The sequence below is a fragment of the Mobula hypostoma genome, chromosome 28 (assembly GCF_963921235.1).
Source record: "Mobula hypostoma chromosome 28, sMobHyp1.1, whole genome shotgun sequence".
NCBI classification, from domain to species: domain Eukaryota; kingdom Metazoa; phylum Chordata; class Chondrichthyes; order Myliobatiformes; family Myliobatidae; genus Mobula; species Mobula hypostoma.
Window position 1 is genome coordinate 23,028,830 of NC_086124.1, and position 20,087 is coordinate 23,048,916.

The following is a 20,087-nucleotide window of genomic DNA, read 5'->3' on the forward strand; positions in this document are numbered from 1 at the left end:
AGAAGCACGGAGGAACACCTGGAGTAACTTCTGAAATGCCCGCTTCGCGGCCGCTGCTACTGTGCGATCGAGAATCTCCGGAGGGGAAGGCCCTAAATCCTCGGCTTTGCATATTGCCTGTTGCCGGGGCCGGGGTCGGGGTCGAAACGCTCGGCAGAGATGGTGCTCGGTGTCGGAGAGCTGCTCGGAGGCTCGGAGTTTTCGGATGGACTCGGAGTCGGGCTGCGGTCGGATGCTTCCAGTATGCTGCATCGGCAAGTTGGTGGCACTGGAGGTTCACCGTCTGCGTGAGATGATGGGACTTTCGAGAGTCTTTGAGACTTCTACCGTGCCATGGTCTGTTCTTATCAAATTACTGTATTGCTTTGCACTGTTGTAACTATATGTTATAATCATGTGGCTTTTGTTGGTTTTTAAGTCGGTTTGTCATCTGTTTCTGTGATATCATTTCTTGGAAGAGGCGCAGTCGACGTTTCGGAATCCGGATTGCTTGAATTTCCAGCATCTGCAGAATTCCTGTTGTTTGCGTTTAAATTCACTACTGCGAAGCCTCTTCCGGTGATGCCTACACCGAAGAAGTTTAGATCCTCTCTTCGACGGGAGTTCAGTGAAACCATCTCTCACTGCTCCCCATCTGTGATTTCTTCGGCTCTTCAAAAAAGCCTCTTCCTATAGATGCTGCCTGGCCTGCTGCGTTCACCAGTAACTTTGATGTATGTTGCTTGAATTTCCAGCATCTGCAGAATTCCTGTTGTTTGTATCATTTCTTAATGCATGCATTCTAAATGACGATAAAAGAGGACTGCGTGCCCTCGTAATCTAATCTCATCTAATCATAATGTAATCTAATTTTGTATACCACTATCATATCTCCCTTCATTCTCCTACACTCCAGGGAATAAAGTACTAACCTATTCAATCTCTCCCTATAACTCCAGTCCTCAAGTCCAGGTAACATCCTTTAAATCTATTTCAATCTTTTTGATATCTTTCCTGTGGGTAGGTGACCAAAACTGCACAAAATATTCCAAATTGAGACTTACTGAGGTCTTTCTACAACTCTAACAAACGTCCCAACTCTTGTACACCCTTGTGAGGTACTGTATGTGGCGTCTCACGATTTTGCTCTTAACCGATAAAAGATCCCCAAAATCTTGAAAAGCTTCCTGGGAAAAATATAATTTGAGTTTCTTTTCCACACTTAAATTCCTGAAATGTCATTTGTACGGGAGCTCTGGAGAACAGAGCTCAGGCACCGACCTCCGGCGCTCTGTGTGTGTGTGTGTGTGTGTGTGTGTGTGTGTGTGTGTGTGTGTGTGTGTGTCTATGTGTGTGCGCGCATATTCTCTCTGTGGCCCCATAGATACCCCGCCCCTCGCTACTCCGGTTTCCGTCCACATCCCATCGCCTGCAGAGCCGATGCGTCCTGCTTTGGTGAAGACGGCTCTCGCTGTGATCCCGTGGGTACCTCCCCGCCTACCCCCACTACTCTGATTTCCTCCCACATGTTGACGTCCTGCGGGGCCGGTGCGTTGTGTTTTAGCGGAGACGCAGTCAGAGGGACTAGGAGTCCTTGTACGAGAATCTCTGGCGAGGCAAGCAACAGCAAACCATTCGGTATCCTGCCCTTTCGGACAACACACGACCCAGAATCAGGACTACGGGCTTCTGGGGCCAAAGTCTGGCAAATGGGACCGGCTCGGATGGTGTAGCTTGGTTGGCACGGACCAGCTGAGCCGAAGGGCCTGTTTCTGTAACAGCGTCATACGGCACGGATACAGTTCTCTGGACCCAAGTGGATGTGCCAACCCAAAGTAACCTATTCTGTCTGCACAGGATTCTTATCCCTCTATATACACAAGAAATTCTACAGATGTTGGAAATCCAGAGCAACAGAAATAAAATCTGTCGAATTATTTGCCACAGGCAGCTGTCGCGGCCAAGTCTTAATGTATATTTAAGGCAGGGGTTGATATATTATTGATTAGTCAGGTCATGAAGGGATACGGGGAGAAGGCAGGAGATTGAATTGAGTGGGAAAGTGAATGAGCGGAGCAGACTAGGTGGCCTGATTCTGCTCCAATATCTTATAGACTTAAAATGCTGAAGGAAATCAGCAGGTCAGGCAAAATATGGATATGACTAAACAGTTGGCGTTTCGGACTTATGATTCCGATTAATGGTCTCGGCCTGAGACCTGGACTATTTATTGCTCTGCACAAATGCTGCCCAATCTGCCGAGCGCCTCCGGAATTTTCTTTGTGTTCCCATAGTAGCGTAGCGGTTAGCGTGACGGTGTTACACCACGGGGCGTCGGTCAATTCCGACGCCCTCTGCGAGAAAGTCTGGACGTCCTTCCCATGAGCGTGTGTTCCCAGGTGCTCTGGTTTCTCTTCACTGTCCAATGACGTATCGGTTACTAGGTTAATTGCTTATTATCCTATGATTAGGCTCGTGTTAAATAGGTGGTGAGTGGTGAGCTGCAGATACGGTACGTCTCTACCAAAGGTGTACGACGCTCCTTCCACCCGTTAGACTGAAGGTCGCTCTTGAGCAAGCTGTAGAACTGGCTGAGCAACACCCCCTCCCCGCGATCAGAGTCATGTGAAGCCATCGGAGCAGGTGGCGGATGGTCGTATGAGTAGCTGGTGCATATCACAAGTCCTGGTGATGCGACCACTAACTCCAGGCAGACCGTCTCAGAAGACCGTTGATAATGGCTGAGATCTACTACTACTAAGACATCCGTTAGTCTTGCGAGACCATGGATATGCGCCTGGAAAGTCTTCACTCTCCAGGGCGCAGGCCTGGGCAAGGTTGTATGGAAGACCAGCAGTTGCGCATGCTGCAAGTCTCCCCTCTCCACGACACCGATGTTGTCCAAGGGAAGGGCATTAGGACCCATACAGCTTGGCACCAGTGTCGTCGCAGAGCAATGTGTGATTAAGTGCCTTGCTCAAGGACACAACACGTTCCCTCGGCTGGGGCTCGAACTCACGACCTTCAGGTCGCTAGTCCAATGCCTTAACCACTTGGCCACGTGGGATCACCCGCCTTGTAAAGACACTCCCCAGAAGAAAGCAATAGCAAACCACTTTTGTAGCAAAAAAATGCCAAGAGAATGGCCATGGGAAGTCTATGACCGCTCATGTCATACGACACGGCACATGACAAACGGACGAAACAGTTCATTGTGCTGGGAGTGTGTGTTCGGTACTGTGTGGATACATAGACAGACAGAGAGACAGACAGGTGGACAGATAGACAGATATACAGACAGATAAATAGATAAACAGACATACAGACAGTCAAGTAACGTCAAGTCAAGTTTATTGTTATTTAACTAAATACTATATGTATACCGTCAAATGAGACACAGTTTCTCCGAACCAGGGTACAAAGCACAGTAGTACACATGACACATATAACACACAATAACTTTAGGAAAGTAAGAATTAAATCTATAAATAAATTAAGCATAGATAAACAACGTAAAGTGCATAAATTAAATATTGTCGGGTACAGTACAAATTATCCGGTGTCACTTCAAATGCAATGCGGCAGGAAGCTCAAAAGCCCAATGGCGATTGAAGAAACTTGTTTCCCATCCTGACCGTTCTTGTTTTGATGCTTCGGAGTCTCCTGCCTGATGGTAGAAAGTCAAAGAGGAGGCTGGATGGATGGGTGGGATAGTTGAATTTACTAAGGGCCCTGCGTACGCAGCGCTCCTGATCAATGTCCCTGACGGATGGTAGGGAGTCCCCTATGATCCTCTCAGCCGTTCTCGCAGTCCCTCAGTAGGGACATCCGGTCTTATGCTCAGCTATTCCCATGCCAGATCGAGATGGAGCTTGTCAGGACTCTCTCAATGGTGCGCCTGCAAAATTCAGTTAAGATGGGGATGGGGGTGGGAGCTTCGATTTCCTCAGTCTACTTGGGAAGTGGAACACTGCTGTGCGGACCAGGTGAGATAGACAGAGAGAGAGAGAGAGAGAGACAGATAGACAGACATATAGACAGACAGATAGATAGATAGATAGATAGATATCCTCCAATACCTGCCCGTTCTTCCGCCAGTCTGAATGCGTCGTAGAGGCTTTTTATTAAAAATATCGCATCTGCTTCCACCATTTGTATGTTGTCCTTTGCTTCCTTGTTTGTTTGTTTGTTTATCTATGCAGTGATACACCCAGCAACCCCCGGCAAACCCTGTGCTCTGTGAAAATCTCTCTCTCACCCCCTCTCTCTCCCCATCTCCCTCTCCCCCTCCATCCTCCTCTTCTCCCCCTCTCATTTTCTCTCCCTTTCTACCTCTCTCCTTCTCTCTCTCCCTCTCCCCATCTCCACCCTCCCCTCTCCCCCTCTTCATCTCTCCCTTTCTCCCCCTCCCCCTCTCCCCTCCCCACTCTCCTCTTTTCCTGTCCCCTCCCCCTCTTTCCCTCCCCCTCTCCTCGTCTCTCCACCTCCCCTCTTCCCCTCTCTCCCTTCTCCCCCTCTCCCTCTCTCTCTCCCTGTCTGTATTTAAGAGTACTATTTACAGCAGATTTAAAGGCAACTGTTGCACCATCAAATTTTGTGAAATATCTGCAATATCGATTACTTTGTCAATATAAATTATACATCTGCCTTAAAGCCTACTCTCAACTCCCTCCAATCACGTAGCAAGGCTCAATATCAGGCGTTCTTTGACCAGGCTTCCCTGAAGAGTCCCGGTGTGTGAAATTAATCAATACCATCTGTCCAGATAAAAACTGCCCTTGCTCTGCGCTGCCACGGTCATCAGATTTCAGTAAGAATGTATTGGGCTGTTTAATCACAGAGAATGAGTTCGTTATTAACGGCGTCATTGATGAGGACACCCTTGAGTAACGGGGACAAATTTCACGATACACAACTGCGATGCAACCGTGGCGACTGGCTGGTAAATCCAGTTGGAAGTTAAATTTCGATCGAGACTATAAATCTCTCTCTCTCTGCGGCAGCAGTACAATGCAACAGATGGTAAAAATCAGAGAAACGGTGAATTACAGGGGAGGGAGGAGGAGGAGAGAGACAGAGAGAGCGAGGGAGGGAGAGAGAGGAGGGGGAAAGGGTGGGAGAGAGAGGGAGGGAGAGGATGGGAGAGGGAGGGAGGGTGGGAGAAGGAGGGTAAGGGAGGGTAGGAGAGAGAGGGAGGGAGAGAGAGTGGGAGGGTGGGAGAGAGGGGGAAAGAGGGAGGGTGTTGGAGAAGGTGGCAGAAGGAAAGAGAGAGGGTGAGAGAGGATGGGAGAGGGAGAAATTGTTGCCGATCTCGGGAGAAAAAGCGTCGTGACTGACTTTTAACACGGTAAATCAGCGAACTGGTTTGTTATGTCTCCCCTCTCGCTGTGAAAGGGAGATGCCTCTTTCCCCCTTCATTCTGGAGGGAGAGAGCGCCTGTGGCATGTCGAATTGTCGGGTGAACGATTAGTTTTTGTTATTCTGCAGATCATGACCTTTATTGGGGGCTTTGCATCCTTGGTGGGTGCAGGGTGCTGATGTTTTAATTTTGCGGAAGAGCGTGGGTGTGGGTGAGGGTCGTTGCTTTACTGCTGCTGGTGCATGGAAGGGGGTAGTGAGAGGTTTTAGGGTTTTAACGCTTTTACTGTCACTGATTCTTTGGGGTCCTCTTCTGTTTCCGTGGGTGTCTGTGAAGAACAAGAAGTTCAGGATGGACATTCCCTGCGTTTCTCTGACAGTAAATGGAACTATTGAACTATTGTACCGCGCGAGGAGGCCCTTCCGGCTACGCCGTCCCCGCAATCCCCGATAAACCTTATTAACCCTGACTTAATCATGGGACAATTTGCAATGACCAATTAATCTACTATCCGGTAGGTCTTTGGACTCTCAGAGAAAACCGGAAAACCTGGAGGAAATCATGGGGAGGACGTACAGAGGCTCCTGACGGAAAGCACCAGAATTGAACTCCGAACTCTGGAGCACCCCAAGCTGTAACAGCGTCGCGCTAAAGGCAACGGCTACCGTGGCGTTATGTTCTCTGTGGGCTCCTCCCAGCATATCCTTGGGGATTTACTGATCTTCCTGTTTATTGATTGATTGAACAGACTCATCCGGCCCAATCCACTGCACTGCCCAGCAACCCACCTGTTTCACGCTAGCCTAATCACCGGGCAGTTTACAGTGGCCAATACGTCTACTAACCGATACGTCTTTGGACTGTGGTTGGGAACCGGAGCACCGGGAGGAAACCCCCGCGGTCACAGGAAGAAAGTACAAACTTCTTTCAGACGGCACGGGAATTGAACTCTGAACTCCGGAAAAGTACCACGCTGTAACAGTGTCCCGGCAACGGCGACGGTAGCGTTAACGCAAATAGCAAATTTCGCAGCATGTTTTGATGTACCTTAGATAAATAAATTTCAATCGGTCAATCTAACCTCTCCTTCTCGCGTAGCCCTCCAGTTTTCTTTCATTCATCTCTCTGAGAGCTTCTTAAATGTCCCGAATGTATCTGCGGGTGGAGGGGTGGGGATACGTCTCGACCAAAGCTCCTTCCCTCCGCTAGCCTGCAGGTCACCCTTGGGCAAGGTGTAACACCTGTATATACACCCCCTCAACCCGATCAGGGTCATGTGAAGCCATGGAAGCAGGTGATGGATGGTCGCATGAGCAGCTGGTATGTATCACAAGTCCAGGTGATGCGACCACTGATGCCAGGCAGACAATCTCTAAAGAGAATTAGTGATGGCTGGGGTCACACGTCCTGTCAAGACACTGCCCATGAGGCAATGTCAGCCCACTTCCGTGGGGGAGAAAACTTGGCAAGAGCAATCATGGTCACGGATTGAGAAAAGAATAAGAACAGCGTGAGGTGGTCAGATGGAAGACCATGATCGACCATGTCATATGATGCGGCACGTAATGATGATGATTATGAATGTATCTGCCTCTACCACTACCCCGGAAGCGTGTTCCACATCAATCAAAGACACTTAACATGAATTAGCTGCAGAAATGTTCTTGTGAATGCTGCTTACGGAATGACAGTTGTCTGATGCTGCTGCAAGTGGGCACATACACGTACTTGCGCCCATGACAATAAACGTGAATTTGAATTATCTCCCTCCCCCCGCCCCCACAGCAGTTTATAAGACCATAAAATATAGTAGAATGAGGCCATTTGGCCCATCGAATCTCCTCCTTAGCTGATCAATTTCCTGTCAGCCCCAATTGCGTGCCTTCTCCTTGTTTACCTTCAGAGCCCTGACTAATCAAGAATCTATCAACCTCTGCCTGAAATATACCCAATTACTTGGCTTCCACAGCCGCCTGTGGCAACGAATTCCACAGATTCACCACTCTAGCTAAAAGAAATTCCTCCTCATCTCCGTTCTAAACGGTCATCCTAATCTGAGGCTCCGTCTTCTGCCCACACCACAGGAAACATCCCCTCCACATCGGCACTATCGAGATCTTTCAACGCGCGAAAAGTTTCAATGAGATCCCTCCTCGTATTTCTGAATTCCAGTGAGTACAGGCCCAGAGCCATCAAAGGCTGCTCACATGACAAGGCTTTCCTTCCCGGAATCATTTTTGTGAAACTCCTTTGAACTCTCCACAATGCCAGCACATCATTTCTTAGGTAAGGGACCTAAAACTGCTCACAGTACTCCAAGAGAAGACCCGCAAAGCAGTTCTTTTTATTTAAATAAACACAATGCAAAACTAAACTTAAAATAGATTTTATTAGACAATTCAGATAACAGTATAAAGAAAAATAAACTATTTTTTACAGACATAAAATAAAATCAATCTTCCTCCTCGGCCCTCTTGTCCAGATCTGCCGAGTCGATGCCAACCTCCTCGTAGTCCTTCTCCAGCGAGGCCATGTCCTCCCGCGCGTCCTGGAACTCCCCCTCCTCCAGCCCCTCGCCCACGTACCAGTGGACGAATGCCCGCTTGGCGTACATCTTGTCGAACTTCATGTTCATGCGGGTCCAGGCCATGGCCACAGCGGTGGTGTTGCTCAGCATGCAGACGGCGCGCTGCACCTTGGCCAGGTCACCGCCGGGCACCACGGTTGGGGGCTGGTAGTTGATGCCGACCTGTGGGACAGGACAGAATGCAGCTCGGTTACGCAGAGAAACTGCTTCAAGAGGAGAGGCGCCGGCGGCCACTAGGCGGAGCACTGGGGATACAACCAGAGACAAGAGGCCCATGTTGGATCCCCACCGTGCGCCCCCTGCTTCCTTAGCTTCGCGCCCTAATACGTGATGTAGAATTAACTGGCCTCTGGACAAGGCATGCAAGCGGTGACGGATTTAGAGATTGTTAAATGGAAGGGAAACTGGATCGAGAGAAGAGCTAGCATGAACTCGATGAACCGAATATATACTCAATGGCCCTTTTATTAGGTACACATGCCCATTAATGCAAATGTCTGATCAGCCAATCACGTGGCAGTAACTCAATGCGTAAAAAGCATGCAGACGTGGCCATGAGGTTCAGTTGTTGTTCAGAGCAAACATCAGAATGGGGAAGAAATGTGATCTAAGTGACTTTGACCGTGGAATGATTGTTGGTGCAAGACGGGTTAGTTTGGCTATTTCAGAAATTGCTGATCTCCTGGGACTTTCACGCACAATCTCTCCAGAATTTACAGAGAATGGCGTGAAAAACAAACAACAAAGAAAAATTATCTAGTGAGCGGCAGACCATGAACGTACACTCAGTGGCCACTTTATTTGGTACTTGGAAAATAAGTTTAATTTAAACTTTGACAACCTGGGTTTTCGAAGCCGAAAGCTCAGAGATCAGAAGGTTCGCAATAAAGTGGCCACTGTCTAGAAAAATAGATTTAAGAGGGGAGTCTGCGGCTACGCAATTCGGATAGACGGGGCGCTCCTAAAAGATCTACTTAGTCTATCAGAGCTAGGCAGGAATGGTTACGGATTCGAGCAGAAACATCTCTGGCCCTTGCGGGGATCCCATGTCTCGTGAGAGTACCGGTTTGGGTGAGGGCCCCGTAACGAGGGTTCTCCGGACTGGTCTCAAAGCCTCCACTCACCTTGAAGCCGGTCGGACACCAGTCCACGAACTGGATGGAGCGCTTGGTCTTGATGGTGGCTATGGCAGCGTTCACGTCCTTGGGCACCACGTCTCCGCGGTACAGCATGCAGCACGCCATGTACTTGCCCTGGCGTGGGTCGCACTTCAACATCTGGTTGGCCGGCTCGAAGCAGGCGTTGGTGATCTCAGCCACGGACAGCTGCTCGTGGTAAGCCTTCTCGGCCGAGATGAGGGGCGCGTATGTCACCAGCGGGAAGTGGATGCGGGGGTAGGGCACCAGGTTGGTCTGGAACTCCAGAAGGTCCACGTTGAGGGCGCCGTCGAAGCGCAGCGAAGCGGTGACAGACGACACCACCTGACCCAGCAGGCGGTTGAGGTTGGTGTAAGTGGGGCGCTCGATGTCCAGGTTCCGCCGGCAGATGTCGTAGATGGCCTCGTTGTCCAACATGAAGGAGCAGTCCGAGTGCTCGAGGGTGCAGTGGGTGACCAGCACCGAGTTGTAAGGCTCGACCACGGCGGTGGAGATCTGGGGCGCCGGGTAGACGGAGAATTCCAGCTTGGATTTCTTGCCGTAATCGACGGAGAGTCTCTCCATGAGGAGGGAGGTGAATCCCGAGCCGGTGCCGCCCCCGAAGCTGTGGAAGATGAGGAACCCCTGCAGCCCCGTGCACTGGTCCGCCTGCGGGGAAAGAGGTGTGAGCGTGAGGTACTGTGCCGTTCTCTGTTCGGAATGGGAGAGGTTAGTGGGACAGGTGTGGATGGGTTCAACAGTGGCCAATGGGAAACGTTTACAATTCGCTGACGGACACCTGCCCACAACCTACCAGCTTCCGGATGCGGTCCAGGACCAGGTCCACGATCTCCTTGCCGATGGAACAGTGGCCCCGCGCGTAGTTATTGGCCGCGTCCTCCTTGCCCGTGATGAGCTGCTCGGGGTGGAAGAGCTGCCGGTAGGTGCCGGTCCGGACCTCATCTGTGTGGGGGAGAAAGATTTCAAAACAGGAGGATTAGCACGCTTTATTTATTTGTTTGTTTGTTTATTTTGCAATCCGCAGTGTGTCATACGGAGATGGGAGGAGACCGCGTTGAGGTTTCTATATGTCAGCACGATTACGCCCCCTTACCGACCACGGTGGGCTCCAGGTCGATGAAGACAGCCCGGGGGACGTGCTTGCCCGCCCCTGTCTCGCTGAAGAAGGTGTTGAAGGAATCGTCGCCCCCTCCGATGGTCTTGTCACTCGGCATCTGTCCATCCGGTTGGATGCCGTGCTCCAGACAGTACAGCTCCCAGCAAGCGTTACCCAGCTGAACGCCGGCCTGCCCGATGTGGACTGAGATACACTCACGCTGTGGAGAGAGGGAGACGGGGAGAACAACCGGTTATTCAGAAAGAACAGCGGGCGAAGACCTACATGTCCCATGAACATAATCTTATTTTAGTAAATAACTTTATTTTGTAATATTTCTGAATACAGTATATTTTTCGGGAAATAATGAACATAATGTGCTTGCGGTTCTTGCCTTCCCACTCGTTAAGGGCGGATCCGTCCGCAATCCTTCCCCACGTAGACCCCCGTAGCGCCTACCCCGAGTGGTAACACCTCCACCACACCTCCGCAAACTTTGCCTCCTTTCCGCCTACCCCATTCACCCAATGGAGTCACCGCCTGAAACTCACACCACCAGTGAGGACGCGCCCCCAGAACTCTTAACTGAATCCGGCCCGGGACACTCACCATGATCTCTATCTTTCTATCTCTCTCTCTGCTCTCCCAGCTTCAGCGAATTTGTCGCAGCGCATCTCGAACGCACCTATTTATACCCCACCCGGTGGAACGTTCTCTTCAGCCGGGCCGCGCTCTGATTGGCGCAAACGGGGCCAGCGGTTCAGATTGGAACGGGGAGACAAAGGCTGCGAGAACGCCGATTGGTTCTTGGCCCCAGTGAAGGAACAAAGGGGTTCTCGGTGAACCTGTTATTCGAAAGGCGCAGCGTGATAAAGGAATCGTTTGGAATTCAGTTGTCTTTTCGGCGCAGGGACAAACCACCCAAAACCCCAGAAATTCATTCAAAACCAAGGAGATCACTTCCGCATACTGTATTCCAGGTGCTGCCCATCGGGGACCACCGTATAATCTCAATGTATAGACATTACTCCTCTGATCAAGCTAGAACAGAGAAATTTACAGCACATTACAGACCCTTCGGCCCACAATGTTGTGCCGACCATGTAACCTACTCTAGAGACTGGCTAAGAATTTCCTTAGCGCATGACCCTATATTTTTCTAAGCTCCGTGTACCTGTCTAAGAGGCTCCAAATAAATAGCGTGAAGTGTGAAAAATACGAACCGATTCGCTTTGGGGGGGGGGGGGTCGAAGTTGAAGGCAGAATATAGGGTTAAAGACCGGCTTATAGCAGCGTGGTGGAACAGAGGGTCTTAGGACCCACGTCCCTGGATCAGTCAACTCAAAGGATGCTTAAGAAAACCTGCGCCGTGTTAGCTTCCGTTAGTCGCCTGGCTGAGTTAAAGACCGTGAGGTAATATTGCAGCTCTATATATCTCTAGCTGGACTGCATTAGTGTTCACCTCATTATAGGAGGGTGTAGAAGATTTATAGGGGTGCAGAGGAGATTTACCAGGATGCTGCTTGTCTTGCGAAGAGCGAACTTGGGCTTTTCACTTCGGAACGAAGAAGGAGAGAAGTGACTTGATGGAGATGTACGAGGTGATAAGAGGCAGAGATCCAGAAGACATGCAAGAGAGTTTTTCCAGGAAATGGCTAATACGAGGAGGAGGGGCATAATTTTAGGGTGTTTGGGGGCAAGTGTTGGGGAGATGTCAGTGTTGTTACTCTTTTTTTTACCAGAGAGTGGTGGGTGCGTGTAACGCCCTGCCAGGCTAGTGATAAACACAGGTACACTAGGGGCATTTAACAAACTCTGAGATAGGCCCTTGGATGATGGAAATTAGAGGGATATGTGGGAGGGAAAGGTAGGTTAAATTGATATTAGATCACCCTTACTGATGGATAGATCGCCCACGGCAGCCCACCAGAGTTCCCTGTCCTGGCCTTGCCTTTCAGATTGTGCCCAGATGTAGCCTACCTTCTTGATGTCAGATCTTTCCTCTTCCAGAGCCGAGTTCTTCGGAGTTTCCACTGGCATTTCTGTAGCTCTGGACATTTACGGGACGGGGTTGCTAGCTCCATACCTAACTCTGCGCTTTGCGCAGCCGGCCTCGGGAACGCTCAAGGCGCAATTAGATTAATCTTAGAGTAGATTAAGATGTCGGCAAAACATCGTGTCCCGAAGGGCTGAATAAGCGTTCTAAATAAGTGGTCGTCAACTTGTAGAACTAGTGTGTGGGCTTTGGAGAGGTTGGGAAATTAATTTGCCAAAATGTGGTTTGGGTTTGAGGGTACGGGCTATGCGGAGAGGTCGGACAAACTCGGGTCGTTTCTTCGGGAGCGGCAAAGCCCGAGGGGAGACCTGATCGAGGTTTATAAAATTATGAGACCCATAGACAGGGCCAAGAAGATCTTCTGTTCCCGGGATGGAAAGGATTGACGATGAGAATTTTAAACACATTTACAAGGCAGTATTTTTCACAAGAGAGCGGTGTGTGCTGGAACTCACGGTCAGGGGAGGTGGTGGAAGCAGATGCGATATTTTTAATAAAAAGCCTCTACGACGCATTCAGACAGGCGGAAGAACAGTCAGGTATTGGAGGATATCTATCTATCTATCTGTCTGTCTATATGTCTGACTATCTGTCTCTCTGTCTATCTCACCTGGTCCGCACAGCAGTGTTCCACTTTCCAAGTAGACTAAGGAAATCGAAGCTCCCACCCCCATCCCCACCTTAACTGAATTTTGCAGGCGCACCATTGAGAGCATCCTGACAATCTCCATCTCCATCTGGCATGGGAATAGCTGAGCATAAGACCGGATGTCCCTACTGAGGGACTGCGAGAACGGCTGAGAGGATCATAGGGGACTCCCTACCATCCGTCAGGGACATTGATCAGGAACGCTGCGTACGCAGGGCCCTTAGTAAATTCAACTATCCCACCCATCCATCCAGCCTCCTCTTTGACTTTCTACCATCAGTCAGGAGACTCCGAAGCATCAAAACAAGAACGGCCAGGATGGGAAACAAGTTTCTTCAATCGCCATTGGGCTTTTGAGCTTCCTGCCGCATTACATTTGAAGTGTCAGCAGATAATTTGTACAGTACCCGACAATATTTAATTTATGCACTTTACGTTGTTTATCTATGCTTAATTTATGTATAGATTTAATTCTTACTTTCCTAAGTTATTGTGTGTTATATGTGGTATGTGTACTACTGTGCGTTATACCCTGGATCGCAGAAACTGTGCCTCATTTGACGGTATACATATAGTATTTAGTTGAATAACAATAAACTTGATTTGACGTTACTTGACTGTCTGTATGTCTGTCTATCTATTTATCTGTCCATCTGTCCACCTGACTGCCTCTCTATCTGTCTTTGTATCCACACAGTACCGAACACACACTCCCGGCACAATGAACCGTTTCGTCCGTTTGTCCTGTGCCGTGTCGTATGACATGGGCGGTCACGGACGATCGTGGACTTTCCATGCCAATTTTCTTGGCAATTTTTTTGTACAGAAGTGGTTTGCTATTGCATTCTTCAGGGGAGTGTCTTTACAAGACAGGTGATCCTAGCCATTATCAACGCTCTTCTGAGATGGTCTGCCTGGAGTTAGTGGTCGCATCACCAGGACTTGTGATATGCACCAGCTACTCATACGACCATCCGCCACCTGCTCCCATGGCTTCACATGACTCTGATCGGGGGGAGGGGGTGTTGCTCAGCCAGTTCTACAGCTTGCCCAAGAGCGACCTTCAGGCTAACGGGTGGAAGGAGCGTCTTACACCTTTGGTAGAGACGTACTGTATCTGCAGCTCACCACTCACCACCTATTTAACACTAGCCCAATCATAGGACAATAAGCACTTAATCTAGTAACCGATACGTCACTGGACAGTGAGAGAAACCAGATCACCCGGGAACACACGCTCATGGCAAAGACGTCCAGACTTTCTTGTAGAGGGCGTCGGATCTGACCGACGCCCCGTGGTGTAACACCGTCACGCTAACCGCTACGCTACTGTGGTAGCACAAAGAAAATTCCGGAGGCGCTCGGCAGATTGGGCAGCATTTATGCGGAGCAATGAACAGTCCAGGTCTCAGGCTGAGACCGTTAATCGGAGTCATGAGTCCGAAACGTCAACTGTTTAGTCCTATGCATATTTTGCCTGACCTGCTGAGTTCCTTCAGCATTTTGAGACTATAAGATATTGGAGCAGAATCAGGCCACCTAGTCTGCTCCGCTCGTTCACTTTCCCACTCAGTTCAATCTCCTGCCTTCTCCCCGTATCCCTTCATGCCCTGACAAACCAATAATATATCAACCCCTGCCTTAAATATACATTAAGACTTGGCCGCGACAGATGCCTCTGGCAAATATTTCGACAGATTTTATCTGTGTTGCTCGGATTTCCAGCATCTGTAGAATTTCCTGTGTATGTAGAGGGATATGAATTCTGTGCAGACAGAATAGATTAATTTGGGTTGGCACATACACTTGGGTCCAGAGAACTGTATCCGTGCCGTATGACGCTGTTACAGAAACAGGCCCTTCGGCTCAGCTGGTCCGTGCCAACCAAGCTACACCATCCGAGCCGGTCCCATTTGTCAGGCTTTGGCCCCATAAGCCCGTAGTCCTGGTCCTGGGTCGTGTGTTGTCCGAAAGGGCAGGATACCGAATGGTTTGCTGTTGCTTGCCCCGCCAGAGATTCTCGTACAAGGACTCCTAGTCCCTCTGACTGCGTCTCCATTGAAAATCAATGCACCGGCCCCGCAGGACGTCAGCATGTGGGAGGAAATCAGAGTAGTGGGGGTAGGCGGGGAGGTACCCACGGGATCACAGAGAGAGCCGTCTCCACCAAAGCACAACGCACCGGCCACGCAGGTCATTCAGATGTGGGAGGACACCGGAGTAGCGAGGGGTGGGGTATCTATGGGGCCACAGAGAGAATATGCGCGCGCACACATAGACACACACACACACACACACACACACACACACACACACACACACACACACAGAGCGCCGGAGGTCGGTGCCTGAGCTCTGCTCTCCAGAGCTCCCGTACAAATGACATTTCAGCAATTTAAGTGTGGAAAAGAAACTCAAATTATGTTTTTTCCAGGTGGCTTTTCAAGATTTTGGGGATCATTTATCGGTTAAGAGCAAAATCGTGAGACGCCACATACAGTACCTCACAAGTGAGAGTTGGGACGTTTGTTAGAGTTGTAGAAAGACTTTAGGAAGTCTCAATTTGGAATATTTTGTGCAGTGTTGGTCACCTACCCACAGGAAAGATATCAATAAGATTGAAAGAGACTTAAAGGATGTTGCCTGGACTTGAGGACCTGAATTATAGGGAGAGACTGAATAGGTTAGAACTTTATTCCCGGGAGTGTAGGAGAATGAAGGGAGATTTGATAGTGGTATACAAAATTAGAGGGGTATAGATCGGGTAAATACAAACAGGCATTCTTCCCACTGAGGTTGGGTGAGACTAGAACTAGAGCTCATAGGTTTAAGGTGAAAGGTGAGTTATTTAAGGGGAACATAAGGGGGGCCTGTTCACTCAGAGGAAGGTGAGAGTGTGGAACGAGCTGCTAATGGAAGAGGTCGACACGGGTTCGATGTAAACATTCAATAATAGTTCGGCACGGACTAGACGGGCCGAAGGACCTGTCACTGTGCTATAGTGTTCTATGTCTCTATAGCCTGCTCTTTGCTAGAGGTGAACATCGCCGGCTGCCTTGCAGCCCCGTGACCGCTCCCTGTAAAGTCATCCCTCAGTGAGCCTCCGGAGACAGAACAAGGAAAGGGGGATGTTTTGGTGACTGATACCCCGTGGACAAGACGATCTGACAGGCTGCAGAAAACTCAACCAATCATTCTGATGATTAGAGAGACACAGGTTTGAAGTAACCGCGGTCCGCATCAGCAGGGACTTGAGGTTAAAGAAATGTCACCTGTCTGAATTAGAATTTGGAATGACGGCACCAGATTTTATCGCCTGCAGTATCTTGTATCTCCATATGAAAGGAAGGACAAGAATTGGAATCTCAGCTGTGGAAATGGCAACGACGAACGATATGCCTGAAGAGCTTCCAGTCACCTCCTCCCCTGCCTCCGTTCTGTTCCCCAAACAGTCCTTTCCTGCCTATCACCTCCCTGCTTCCCCTCCCACAACCCTTTATCTTTTCCCTTACTTGTTTTTCACCCGGAACCTACCAACCTCCTCCTTCCCACCCTCTCTCATCTTCTTTAGAGGGCCTCTGCCCCTTCCCTCTACAGTCCTGTCGAAGAGTTCCGGACCGAAACGTTGACTGATCGTTTCCACGGATGCTGAGTTCCTCCAGCGTGTTGTGAGTGTTGCCTGGGCACATCTTGTCCGGTGGTATATATACTCCACTAATCCCTCCCTCCTGATTGGTTAGTCCTCATACATATGATGTATGTAGTCTTTATAGGAGGATAGAACAATGACGCAGAACAGGCCCTTCGGCCCACAATGTCTCTGCTGAACACAACACCAAATTAAACTAATCCCACCTGTCTGCACAAGCTCCACAATCCTCCATTCTCTGCCATCTGTGTCTGTCTGACTGCCTCTTAAAGACCAGTACCCTGGCAGCCTGTTCAAAGATTTGCTCTGTTAGTCACAAGTGCGTCGAAACATACAGTGAAATGCGTTGATTGTGTCAATTGAAATCAGTGAGGATTGTATGGGTGTCAACGTAGCATGACCACAACTCACACCTTTGAGAGAAAAGAGCGAACAGACAAACTCCTTACAGGCAGCGATGGGGACTGACCCCGGGTCGCCTGCCCTGTAACAGCGTTAAGCTAACCACTATGCTACCGTGCCATCCGGGGTCAATTCCAGCTGCTGCTTGTAAGCAGTTTGTACGTTCTCCCCATGACCGCTGGGTGCTCCGGGTTCCTCCCGCATTCCAAAGACATACGGGTTATTCGGTGATTTGGTCACATGGGTGTCTTTGGGCAGCACGGGCTCAGTGGGCCTGAAAAGCCCATTACCCGTTCCGTACCTCAAATGGAATTAGAAGGAAACCCCACCTGGTGATCATCGGCACAGCAACAGTGTTACGTTAACCATATGCTGACATACTGCCCCACCTTCAAACTTTCACCCTAAACCCATGACCTCTAGTTCATCCCATATTCAGCTCACAATAAATATCCAGAACATGAGATGAAGAATTCTCGGAAGTGAGTCCATAGGTTGTGGGAACAGTTCAGTGACGTGGTAAGTGAAGCTGAGTGAAGTTATCCCCTTACGTCACCGTTTACAACCTGGAGGTAACATTTCTTGCGGGCATACTCAGTAAATCCAAAGAATAATAGCTTTAACAAAGACCGCACCAACTTTGGTGTTCAGCCGGTGTAGTTGAAGACAACAAACTGTGTAAATACAATAATAATAATGCAACAAATATGAGAACATGAGACGAAGAGTCCTTGAAAATTAGTCCGTAGTTTATGGGAGTATTTCGGTGATGGGGTCAAGTGACTGTGAGTAGTTATCCCCTTTGGTTTAAGACCCTGATGGTTGAAGGGAAATAACTGTTCCCAAACCTGGAGATGTGAGTCCTGAGGCTCCTCTACCTTCTTCCTGATGGCAGCAACAAGAGTAGAGCACGGCCCGGATGGCGTCGCGGGGGGTGGGGGGGGGGGGGTCGGTGGGAGTCCCTGATGATGGATGCTGCTCTCCTGCAACATCGCTTCGTGCAGATGTGCTCAGTGATGGGGAGGGTTTTACCGTGATGGATTGGGCCGTAGCCACTACTTTTAGTGGGATTTTCTGTTCAAAAGCCTTGGTGTCTCATAAGGGCATGGCTGAGAACGGACCCAAGTGCAAGACACAGACACTGAAGAACTAGGGACAGGACTAGGATACAGGGCGATGGCAAGGACATGGACAGGAAAACCAGGAACCTGGAGCAGGACTTGTCAAGAGAGCTAGGAGCCCAGGCTTAGACTCCGAGCCAGAGACTGGACAAAGACCCAGTACCTGGGTCTTGCCTCTGGCTCGGATCCCAGAACTAGGCAAGGACGAGGCTTGGCAGGCAGGCAGGACGAGGCTGGAGTCTTCAGGCTTGAGGCTAGAGGCTAGAGATTAGAGGCAAGGCTTGGCAGGAGGCAGGAGGCTGGAGTCTTCAGGCTTGAAGCTAGAGGCTAGAGACTTGGCTTAGCAAGAGGCTGGTGGCTGGAGACTTGAGGCGAGGAGAGGCTGGGGGCTGGAGGCAGGAGACTTGAGGAGAGGCTTGGCAGGCTCTTCCTGGGCAGGGCGCGGATCACCACCCGACAGAGGCAAGGGACAGGAAGGGACAGAACCAACCCCAGGTAACGGCGAGACTGCCTGGCTTACCTGGGCGGAGGCAAGGGACAGGAAGGGAGCTAGGTACAGGGTGGCTCCAGAACAAGACTGCAGGCGAGACGAGGCGAGAGATACCGGCAAGACAAGGCAAGGCTTCTGGCAAAGCAAGGCGAGACGAGAACTTCAGGCGAGGCGAGAGTTACCGGCAAGACAAGGCAGGGCTTCAGGCGACGAAACAGAAGGCAGAGGAAGGCAAACAAGGCGTAAGGACAAGAACAATCCAGCAGCCGCACCCTGGTCTCTGAAGGTATGTATGCAGCCAGCCCCAACGAGCATCAGCTGACTCAATTAGAGCTCAACAAGCCAAAAACAGGGTAGACAGGAAAACCCGGACAAGGGTCACTGGACCGGACCGTGAACTGGAATACGGACTTCACGGACCGGACCACGACATGGCGTTTCCAGATCAGGATGTGATGCAGCCAGTCAATATACTCTCCACCATTCATCTAAAGAAGTTTTAGCTGTCATGCCGAATCTCCACAAACTCCTAAGGCAGAAGATGCTTTCTTCGCAATTGCACCTACATGCTGGGCCCAGGACACCTCCTCCAAAATGATAACACATTTGATTGGTTGGTGACACAGGGCAAATTCAGATCAATGGGACGAGCTCAAGGAATCATCTTGGTTAGCATGGATGAATTGGGCCGAAGGATCTTTTCCTCCATATGAGCCTTGAAACTAAAGCTTCTTAAGGTGAATGTGGAGGGGATATGAATGTCCCTCAAAAAGTTGTCCTCCATCACCCTCGGCACCTGGGATATGCGCTCTTCTCATTGTTGCCACCAGTGGGAGGTACAGCGAGAAGGGAGCTTGACCTGGGCAGTGGGCATCCCAGAAACTCCATGTAAATGTGCTCAGTGATGAGGAGGGCTTTACCTGCGATGGACTGGGCTGTATTCACTACTTTTTTGTAGGGTTTCCCGTTCAAGGGCACTGGTGTTTCCACACCCGACTGTGATGCCGCCGGTCAATATACTCTCCATCACATATCTACTGAAGTTTGTCAATTTCTGAGATGCTCCGAAGGATTCCATACTTTCTTTCTGTAGTTGCATTTATGTGCTGGGCCCAGGACAGGTCCTCTGAAATGATAACAGCAAGGAATTCACAGTTGCTAACCCTCTCCACCTCTGACTCTACGATGAGGACTGGCTCCACCCCCTGAAGCCAACAATCGACTCCTTAGCCTTGCTGACATTGAGTAAGAGATAGTTGTTGTAGCACCACTCAACTAGATTTTCAATCTTTCTCCTGTACATTGATTTGGCCTATGACAGTGGTGTCGTCAGCAAAGTTAAGTACTGCATTGAAGCTGCGCTTAGCCATTGGCCATTCGGACATTGTTTGGCTGAGGAGAAGAAGTTGTTCCTGAATCACCATGTGTGAGTCTTCAGGCTCCTGTACCTCCCACTGGTGGCAACAATGAGAAGAGAGCATATCCCAGGTGCTGAGGGTCCTTAGTGATGGAGGACAATTGTTTTGAGGGACCATCATATCC

At 49.9% G+C, this 20,087-nt stretch overlaps 1 protein-coding gene across 2 annotated transcripts; it reads right to left on the bottom strand.

Annotated features, from left to right (window-relative positions):
• Positions 1–7,790: 7,790 nt before the first annotated feature.
• LOC134339165 (tubulin alpha chain-like) lies at positions 7,791–18,807 on the bottom strand. 2 transcript variants are annotated; one of them, XM_063035541.1, is made up of 5 exons: positions 18,728–18,807; positions 10,176–10,398; positions 9,876–10,024; positions 9,050–9,730; positions 7,791–8,087 (listed from the first exon to the last, which is right to left on the bottom strand). In XM_063035541.1, exons 2-5 carry the CDS (start codon positions 10,294–10,296, stop codon positions 7,791–7,793), a joined length of 1,248 nt encoding a protein of 415 aa, XP_062891611.1. In that variant the 5' UTR covers positions 10,297–10,398; positions 18,728–18,807. The 2 variants fall into 2 exon arrangements, with proteins under 2 accessions (XP_062891611.1, XP_062891610.1); XM_063035540.1 differs by lacking the exon at positions 18,728–18,807 and adding an exon at positions 17,273–17,303 and having other exon boundaries at positions 10,176–10,424.
• Between the last annotated feature and the right edge of the window lie 1,280 nt (positions 18,808–20,087).